This window comes from Zingiber officinale, chromosome 11B (genome assembly GCF_018446385.1).
Source record: "Zingiber officinale cultivar Zhangliang chromosome 11B, Zo_v1.1, whole genome shotgun sequence".
In the NCBI taxonomy this organism is placed as follows: Eukaryota; Viridiplantae; Streptophyta; class Magnoliopsida; order Zingiberales; family Zingiberaceae; genus Zingiber; species Zingiber officinale.
This window is the reverse complement of record NC_056007.1, coordinates 83000249-83011141: the sequence shown is the minus strand read 5'-3', so window position 1 is coordinate 83011141 and position 10893 is coordinate 83000249. Positions and strand designations below refer to the sequence as shown.

Genomic DNA, 10893 nt, shown 5'->3' with positions numbered 1-10893 from the left:
TTAGATTAATTTTCAACTAATATAAAATATTTTATTGACTATGTTAAAATAGAAATTTAAAATTTGAGATGATTAAAGAAGAACTTAAGCCTAACAATACTAATAGTAATGATAAAGGCACCCTCCAACCAATGATTGCGCCTTCAAAGCCACATGGCATGACAAGACATTCCAAGAGCAAGTTTAGTTTAGACCAAATGTGAGACCTACAACACACCTACAGTGCCAAAGCCATAATATACAGCTAGCTAGCCGAATAACAACACAGAAGAAATAATGACAATGATTAAAAAGTTCAGTCTAATTGGGCCCTGCAAGGTTTACAGGCTGTGCTCGAGCGTCTTCTTGCAAAACTCCACGAAGTGGAGATCACAACAAGACTCGTGCCAAACACATCTTTCTATGGTGCATTGCAATTCAGGAGTCACTTGTCACCTCCAAGTGATGTCCACAGAGTGTCTTATTTGGCTACTATTCCTTAGCTAGCTAGCTAATAATTATGTCCATACGAACAACCAAAGTTAAAATAATGGTAATAATAGTAGTAGTATAATTTATTATTTTATATTCACCTGCATGGCTGCCGACTTGAAGCCTATTTATACCTTGCTTTTGCTCATCGATTGCCTGTGCAGCCGGATTTGGTTGTTAGTCAGCCATGAGGAGGGCCTTGACTCCCGTGACAAGGAGGGGAAACAGAGGAGCAATGAGGGAGAGGAGGCCGCTACACCATCTGGTGGTGCGAAAGCTCACGAAGCTTAAGATGGTTGTGCCTGGCTGCAGGACTGCTGAGTTGCAGGTACTGCTCAGGAAGACAACCGAGTATGTTTCGTACCTGGAGCTGAAGGTGATTGTTCTCAGAAAGATATTAAGCCTCCACGAGGCGGCGTGATGAACTCTATTTTTGTTTTCTTTCAGTTTTAAGTCTTGTGCATATGATATTTGTGTTATGGGGATGAACAGTGGTGTACAGGGTGCTTCTCTGTAGCCCTAAGCAGTAATTATATTGTGCTTATCTGCATGGTAATTTAAGCATGTTGGTGTGGATCCTAATAAGACTAAGCGACCCACATTTGAATGCATTTGTCAAATGTTCCAGCACCAATGTAGTATAAATTGACAATGGTATGAAGAAATGAACCCGGGAAAAGGGATTTCCAGAGTGAAAAAGAATCTCCTGCTCTCGCATTATGGAAGTCCTTCCACAAGAAAATGAAGCGAACAAAACATTTCATAGGAACATTACAGAGTACACTAATTGGATCTCTAAAGTGACAAATATATACTCGGATTTGTTCAAAAGAGAGAAGATTAAAGGACGAGAATACATATGGAAAATGCATGATCGAGGAACAACCCTGATTTTATTGGGAACCAGGCAAGAGGAACCTGAGTCTAGTTAAATATACTTAAAACACTAGCTAGCACCAATCTTAGGAGTTACTAAGATCATCTCACTGTAGCATATAACTACTAGAAGTGAATGTTTTATCGATGTCGAGGCTAAAACAAACATGAGCAACTAGCTAGAACAAGAAAGGAATCTCCAATTTCTACAAACCCTATAGTAAAGCTACATGATAGGACAACAATTACACATTCTAGCACCTTTTTTACCTGGATCTTGCCAACCTACCTCCAGCCAACATCACATGTAAACTAGAGGATAAATTTTCCCAAGTGAAAGCGGAAACTCGATGAATGTCAGTCTACATTCAAGCTTGTAATGTCACAAAATAAAAGATTTCTGTAGTTGCTGTCAGAGCTCACCAGCATAACTACTTCGGCACAAAACAGCCATATGAGCACTCACTAATCACACAAGCTGGTAAACGCACTTATCAAAGATTCTGTGGGCCTATTAAGCATGTGCATACATTTGGTTTGTCCAGTGAACCAAAGGATGAAACGATAAGTCATGTGACATTAATTCCCCTCAAATAGCAAGTTATCAAAACATCTATGTAAGTCCTAAAGCAACACTTTAATTTACAGCCAGTGCTCACAATTCTCTAGCAGTGTTTTTCCTTTTGAAACCGCTTGTTTATCTAGCAGTGGCAATTGTGACCTCTGACTAGAGAATGATATGGACATGGTTGCAAAGCTCCTGAGGATTTTAGGAAGAGGTTCACTATCCTGTTTTCTTTTCATATTTAGCCTCAAAACTAACTACACAAGCAAATAATTTAAATTGTCTAAGTGTCGAGGAACTTCAACAATCATCATAAAGAACAGTGCATAATCAAAATACACTGAGTTCATTTAAGAAAAACATAGCCGATTTTCTGAACACATAATTATAATAAATTAGCAAATAATCAAGTGAGTATGCCCTTCAATCTAAATGATGAACCTAGATGACCACAATACTCCGAAATATTATGGTATCTTTGAAACTGTAATTGCATCCCTATATGACTGAGTACATGGAATCAAGTAAGCAAAGAAGCTAAGGAACATCATAGAGAAAAGCAATAACTACGAAGCCATGCTATACTAATACTTTGGTGGCAGCCTCCTCAAGTTCACAACAGACAGCCCTGAGTCTGTAGAAGGAAAGAAATTAATCTTTAGTACCTCTGTGGACTGCATGTCATCGAATAAGATCTAATAGAGGATGACTGAACACAAAATTTACAGTATAAAACCAAAAGATCTGAAAGCATATACCAGATGGAATAGAAATGGATTCAGTGTGGAAGCTGGATCTTCTATGGGTTCTGATCTCTGAGCAAGGACCAGGAAGATCTGCAATTTACTAAATATTCATTAACAAGTATCTTTTGAAAATGATAGAGACAAATCTAGACCTGCCGACGAATGAGGGCCGGCGGCAGAATCCGGCGACGAATCCGATGGGGGCGCGTCAACGAGAGGGGCGTACATGTAACAATCAGACGCGAGGTAATCCGCCACCGCCTTGGCGAGTCCCTTGCTCGAACGCCGCTTCGCGGGCTTTCTCCGCACTCCAATCCTCTTGTCTTTGTCCATTTCTTCCCCTCGCTGCTTGCTCTGCGATTCAGGCAACTCTCCGCCGGACCGGTGAAGCCGTAGTGAAGAAAGAAACAAACCATGCAGTGGCGAAGAAGACAAGTGGCGAAATATCGCCTTCTACGAGCGACACGAGTCAGCAACAAGAGCGGCGACATTATTAAACAATTCAAGTCTGAAGAACTAATTCCAATACTTTCTACTAATTCCAATAAAAGAATTTTAAATCTGAAACAGTTAAGAACGTAGAACAATTTTCATTTCACGTATTATACGGACAAAACAATACAGGTAGGGTGATACAATTTTATTGATTACTTGCTCAACAAAAATCCCTGATCCATGAAAAAGGAAGTATGTGTTTCTCTCTTTTAAATTTACCCGAGTCCAATGCTCCCCCTCCTATTACACATCGAATTCCCAATCGAAAGTTGGCAACAGAAACGAGTTCAAATAATCAGCACAGAAAATGGAATCATCTCCGTCGGCGCCGCATCCTAACAAGGTTTGGTAATCAAAGTATGCTTGTACGTCTTCTACGAAACTACACTGGGAGAATGGCGCGTCGTTGTAGTCGCTCACTAGGGTCGGCAGCGACAAGCTCTGATTCTCTGACGACGAAGTGCTCTCGAAAATCTGCTGCAACTCCGACGGTTGCAACAGCAGATCGAGGTCTGAAGGCAACGGTGCTAACTCAGGGCTTAAAGAAGGAAACTGGGACTTGTTCTCCGAGCTACTGCTACTTTGTTCTTGTGCAGGGCTCGAGTTCTGGATGAAACTCTCATGGATGTCGCCTGGAATTGCCACTGGCACTGTACCAAGATGGTCGGCATTGTTGGTGCCGACGCTGCAGCCGCCAATTTTGGGGCGATGCGCTCCGAGATATCGACTGCTGTCGAAGTTGGTGACCGCGTTCGTGCCGCGGTATTTGATGGCAGCAATGTCGTAAGCAACCGCAGCCTCTTCTTCAGTAGCTGCGATCCAACAGAAGAAGTTAAAAGAACACTACGCTGAGCAGAGCAAGATCTCAAACTTTTAAGTCCAAGATGAAAGAATAAAACAGGCACGATTGTGAATTGATTGATTTGACAGAATCCTTCGTGATTTCGATTTTGGCTGAACTTTGGAGACCGATGCACCTACTTCACCAATTCTAATTGTTTGATCATTACTGGATTTACTATACTTGGAAGCATGCATCAAATTAAACAGAGATTAGGGACTTAGTTGTTGCCTACCGTTACTGGAAGATGATGGGTGTTGGTGATCAATTTTGCCTACCTTTAACCTACTGGATGCCAGGGATAAAACTTGTATGAAGGTCCCTTCACATGAAACTAGATCGGCCGGTGGAACCAGTTTAGTGAAACCCTTGACCCAACACAGTGACTGGTGACCAATATTGACCTACTTTAATTAAAGGTGCTTTTAACTAAGAACTAATAGTCAAAGCACTTGTCGACAACAATAAATGCATCATGTGAGTTTTCATTAAAAGATATTTACTACACAAGTACAACAAGTTATGGAAAAGTAAAACATTGATACTACTACATGTCAAAAAGTAGCATGCTCGGCCACTTTTTTAGAGAAAGGAGTGAAAGATTACAAACCATATGTTCCAAGGTAGAGATACTTGTTGCCAAACACACGACCTATCCGAGCTTCCCATCTTCCATTGTGATGATGTCTGTAATGATTCAAAAATTAGACGATGAAACAATGCCTTGTACTTGTTAGACTTTTATTACCTTGCGACGCCTCTGTATTTTGAAACCCCTCTTGAGAAGCCATTGCTTTTCCTGTTCATGTCATAGAACTTGAGATTTTAACAGGATTAGTTGAGTCAAGGAGATGGGCATGTCATTTTACTAACCTCCTCAATGAGCCAATGTACTCTACCTGGGACAGACCTTCCATCTTCTGCAACTCTTCTCTGTACAATGATATCTGCAATTCCGGTTCTTGATTTTTTTTCTTTCAATTTTTTATTGAAAAAGGAGTACAACAAAAAAGAGAGGAAACAAGAGACTTGTATCTGAAAAAGAAAGGAGAACTTTACATCGAAGTTGAGAATGGTATCATGTCCCCAGTACTTTAAGGCAGCCAAGTCATAGGCACGAGCTGCTGCTTCCTCGTTATCATAAGCTCCTAATAATCCAAAATCAACATTCAATTGCTTGCTTTTCTGGAATGATTTTCAAATAACTAACAAGAATTATCGAGTCGGACTCACCGAGATAAACTGCAGCACCCGTCGATCCATCAAAAAAGAAAACAGTGTTAGAGAATAAAACATCGCATTTTAAAAAACCAAGAAACAAAAGAAGCAAAACAGAACATGCCCTGTTTCCCTTTCTTGTTCTGGGCCTCGTTCCAGATGTTCTTGTCCCACAAATGAGCCTCGTATCTCCCCGTCCATCGATGCCTGTGAACAATTTTGTTTTGCATTTGTCAGTTAAAATTCTTCTGAGAGAGTTTTTTTTTGAAAAAAAAAAAAGCAGAAACAACTTTTAGTTTGACCTGGTGACTCCACGGTAAACAGAGCTGCGGCGAGACGAGGAATCACGTGGCGCGACACTTTTCCTCGTTCTCTTCATCTTGACGGGCGTAACAGCGTTGCCGCTGCTGCTGCTGCTCTCTGGTTCCTTCTTCTGGCTCTTCCCCATCGCAACAATCAATAGATGGCTGAGGAGATTGGAGCTTATAAATGGAGGAGGAAAAGCAGAGCAGGAATGGAGCAGCAAGTGAGTGTTAAACACTTAGCAGAGGAAGGAAACGGAGAGGTGAATCGAATGGTTTTGGAAGTGAGAGTTAAATAGAGAGGAGATGACCCCGGCATTAATGATAAAGCTGTAGTTGCTTTGTAACGTCAGGATTCGTATCGTAAGTACAAATTTTAGAAAGGTCAGGGCTTCATTTTGTTTTTTCCCAAAGAAAAATCCAAGAAGCGCTTTCTTTTTTCAATCATAGTTTTTTTTTCCTCTTTTTTTTTTTTTTACCTTAAGAAAAAAAGCTCCATTCTATTTCTACTCATTGAACGATTGATTATAAGTCTATAATTAATTTTAATTTTTTAATAAATCAATTTCAAATTTAAATTTTGATTTGATAGGACAATTTGACTTATTGAATAATATTGATAGCCTATCATCTGCCTTTAAAATTAATATTGTAATAGTTATAAAATTATAATTACTATCATATGAATTTATTTTGTTTAATAATATTATAATTTTTCATCTTAACAATAGAAAAAAAAATTGATCAAATTCTATTGAGTCTCGTTCATAGTGATCATTTATTAAAAAAATGAATCTAGTTATAACAATCGGATCAATTTTCTTATACGTAATTGATATTAAAAGTATCTAATAAATTATGAGTTCAATAGATCTCATTTAGCATAAAAATGGATATTCTTTGTTTATTATCATATAATCACTCATTCATAAACTCAATTGATCGATCAATTCAAAATTTAAATTTAAAATTGGCGTGTCAAAAAGCAAAATCGATTTAACAATGAACTTGAAGGTACATATGTAATTAACAATGAACTTGACAATTCCAATTAAAAAGAATGTCTTATTTATTTCTGATCAGCATTAGTCCGGTTACGATATACTATAAGTTAAAATAAATTTGTATAGTCACAATTGTTATAAAATAGTACTTGTTAGAGTCTCCATATTGATGTTAGTGATTGAAACATTAATGTCGATGTGAATACTTTTACTAGTAATATAGTATTAACGTGTTTAATTCTTTGAACGTATTAATACTTACAGATTAAAAAATAAATAAATAAAACAACATATTAGCATTAACGAGTTCACATTGATGCCAATGTGGATGTTGCTATAATTAAGTATCAGTTATTATTTCATAATTACTATAGCAGCTTCAAAAATAAGAATAATTTTAAAAATAAAATATATAAATGAGACATCTTTTAAAAAAAATTAAAAAATAGATCCGCTACATTAACGGTCCCCTAGTTCCAGTCCCACGAATATAGAGGGAGTTAAATACAGATACATAGACATTAAGCACATGAATGACACATTTTTTTCAAGATTCTAATGAAAAGGACTATTTGCTCCTGGGATCAAGATGCAATGATTAGATTCTTTAAGCAATTAACTACACATCTACGATTTAAATCCCAACTATAATGCAATCCCAACCATAATGCACTGTAAGATTTTCTTCCAATGGAACAACAAATTTAAAAACGCTAATTGCTTAAATGAGTCTCTGTGAGTGTTTCCCAATTTATCTGGTAGTTAATAAAAAATTGTCGTGGGATCAGATAGGTCATCTCCAGGATTAGTCGGTTTGAAGCGCTAGATATTTAAATTACAAACAAAAAAAAAAGTAACACACCCCCCTATTCAATCATGTACAATTACCCAACTGTCCTTTAATATTGTTCAGTATTATTATCTCCTGATTAATTTCTAAACTTTTCGGGTGCATTGTAATAATTATAAAATTATAATTACTACAACATGAATTTTAAGTAAGTAAATCAAATCAGCATTATACCAATTACAAAATCTCTTTCAATCCGCATTATAATAATTAAGGTTCCGTAATTATTGTAATAGTTATAGTAATTACTTAAGTGATACAATATTCATATTGTAACATCTATAATATCATAACTGTAAATTTTCATTAATATTAAATAGATTAAGTATATATTATAACACTTATAGAATCATAGCATATTATTATAGTAGCTATTCGATTTAAGACTTAAGTTAGGGATTTAGATGGTAGATAATAGTTTACTGTATTAAAGGATCGTTGGATAATTGTCGACGGCTGAAAAGTTATGATTAAGAAGAAAAGGGCGGCTTTGACTTTGCCAGTTAACTTTTACCCTCTACCTTTTGTTTTCTGGCGATTAAAATGTGATTAAATTAGCAACGTCAACTGTATGCGTCGTCAGACGAATTAATTTTTTAATAAATTGCGAAAGTAATTCTTCGCAGAATCACGTGCCATGTGATATGAATTCGTATAAAATACATAAATTTTTTATTATATGTATTTAGAAAATTAAAAGTTATATAAGTTCGATGCTTGTTTGGCAGTGATGAATGAGTTGCATGCAAGGAGTTCCCACTAATGAAAAAAAGAATTTAAATTTGCATGAGATGATATTATTAGAGAGTTCTAAATGGAAAGTAATAAATATAATTCAACTTGTTTTCTGGTGGCAAAGGTGCAATGGTCACTATAGTTACCCCACACACGTACTCTGAAAAAGAATAAATCACGGGAGCTTAATTTTGTATAAAGAAAGAAATAAAGATCACATCATACATCATTTAATTAGTCAATATAAACATTATATCAAAGCATGAAATTATAGCATGCGAAAAAAATGTGCAAAAGAAAATATATATATATAACCGTACCGTTACAATCTTGTCTCAAAAATAAATTTGGAATAACTGTTTCACTTAATGTTCATTCCTTCCATTTGTTGATTTTGAGAAGGATCACAATCACTCTTACAAAATATCTCTCCTTTTGAATTCATTGCAGAGATGGCGCTCACATTAAGCACCATCTCTGCAATGAATTCAGGAGAGAAATTTTCTAACAGTGATTGTGATCCTTCTCACAATCAACAAATGGAAGGAATGAACATTGTAATGAAAAATTTTCAAACAAATTTATCCTATCGAGTAGCTTAATTCCTCTAATGTAAAACATTCCACAAATGTAATTTTAGACGACTTCTAAATTTACTTAACCAATTACTTCTAAATTTTTGAATAACTATTAAGTGTAGGATCGAAAAAATTTAGATATGGGAACATGTGATTAGTATTTTTTTTTCTATGTATCTCAATTAGATCACAACTCTTGTGCATAATCGACGGTTAAACATTCTAATAATCCGGATTCTGATATCAATTTTAGGATCGAAAAGAATTTAAATATCTTCACAATGATATGATATTGTCCACTTTGAGTCTAAGTTCTTATAATTTTATTCTTGGATTCTACCCAAAAGGTCTCATGTCAATGGAGATATTTTTTTTCTTATATATTTTTAATATAAAATTATATTTATAATCTTATAACTCTAATAATTTTAGTGTTTGGGGGCATTAATGAGGGTTGATGCCCCAAGTCACAGTTAACAGATCCTTGCTTCCTGACGCCCATGACTAGTACACTCCACTCCGATGTGGAATGCAATGGGTGATGATGGCAGGCCACTGCGTGAGTCATGTCGGCCGTGGCCCGTGCAACTTGCAACTGATCGAACACACAATTCACATTGACGCTGGAAGTCAGTTATCGTGTGGCGTCACGTCTCCACCACTTTATCGACGCGCCTTCCCAACTAAATATTTTTATTACGCTGCCGATAATTTCGCAATTGACAAGGATTGAATGAAATAACACGATTTTTAATCAGGAATACTGCAACGAAATTATATACATGCATACACTTTTTTCAAAGAGAAACAAAAAAGGATCACAACAACAAGTTAATTTAGGTTAATTTAAGTTCGTGGTTAATAATATGTATTGGAATTCTTGAGTTGTTTAAGAGGTCTACGTGGATTGATTTGATTGATCAAATTAAAGGGTAATTAATATAGTGAGGTTGTGTAACAGGACGTCCTTTTAATAAAGTTTGCTGCTCCTTTCTTTATTCTTAATTGTCTGCTAGATTAAGACTCTACTTATATTATATTCGGTAAGACTTTTTATAGTATTATTATTATTTTTAAATGAAAATATTAGACTTAAGTTTGGGTCGTACTTCTTGATACGATTCGTGTATAACGATCCAAATCGACAGACAACGATTTTAGCAGTCTTGGTTTTTTAAGGGGAAAAAAACCTTCCAAGCTTTCGTCTAAAAATGGTTAAAAAGAAACGGAAATTAATTTAAAATCCGAGTGGAAAATCTATATATACTTACCTGTGAATTTTTTGTTCGTGCAGTCCATCTGGTATTAAGGTTGATCAAATTTAAATTGACTTGAGTTTAAAATTTGATATTTGATTAATATATTAGTAAGATATCAAGTATGTTAAAGTTAATCGGATATATATTTAGTGATGTCAGAAGTTTAACAAATAGTTGATATAAGAAAAATCGAGTAGGTCAAGGATGACCATATATTTGATGGTAACAAAATCAAGTAGGTTAAGATTGTTCGAATACCTGACAATGTCAGAATTCCAATGGGGAGCTGAAGTCAAATAGGTCATGGTTGACTAGATACTTGATGATATTAGAAGTCCAACAGAGAATTGATACGAGAAGTTAAGTAGATTAAGGTTCATCGGATATTTAACTATTACAAAAGTATAATAGGGAGTTGGTAAGAGAAATTCAAGTAGGTCACGGTTGACCGAACACTTAGTGATCGGAAGACTAATAGAAAGTTGACACAAAGACGAGAAGTCCAAGTGGATCATAGTTAACCGGACACCTAGCGATAGAAAGTCCAACAGAGAATGAACATGAGAAGAAGAAAGACTAAGTAGATCATGGTTGACTAGACACTTGGTTATTGGAAGTCCAACAAATAGTTGGTAAGAAAAAAGTCTAAGTGAATCAACGGTTGACATGATACTTGACAGTCGAAACTTGAGTTGACTTGAATTTGAATTTCGATATATAATCAATATCTTACTATTTTATTAAAAATCTCCCCTCTTTACTAACTAACTTTGGTGAAGCCTAAAATGTATTTACGTTAATGTCCTTTTTTCTATTTACACTAAAAATAATTTCAAGGCTTATTAGTAATTCCACAAGCGAAACAATTTATTAATTTTCTCTGATTGCTTTATATAAAAAAAAATATAGTTCTCTTTAGTCCCACATCTTAGAATTGACAATACTATAATCAA

At 35.6% G+C, this 10893-nt stretch overlaps 1 protein-coding gene across 1 annotated transcript; it reads right to left on the bottom strand.

The window, feature by feature from the left end:
- Positions 1 to 3277: 3277 nt before the first annotated feature.
- On the bottom strand, positions 3278 to 5660 carry LOC122034102 (AP2-like ethylene-responsive transcription factor At1g16060). The gene is made up of 7 exons (XM_042593229.1): positions 5515 to 5660; positions 5228 to 5460; positions 5054 to 5142; positions 4868 to 4941; positions 4743 to 4793; positions 4605 to 4681; positions 3278 to 3965 (listed from the first exon to the last, which is right to left on the bottom strand). The coding sequence occupies exons 1-7, from the start codon at positions 5658 to 5660 to the stop codon at positions 3397 to 3399; spliced, it is 1239 nt and encodes a 412-aa protein (XP_042449163.1). The 3' UTR covers positions 3278 to 3396.
- Positions 5661 to 10893: the final 5233 nt, after the last annotated feature.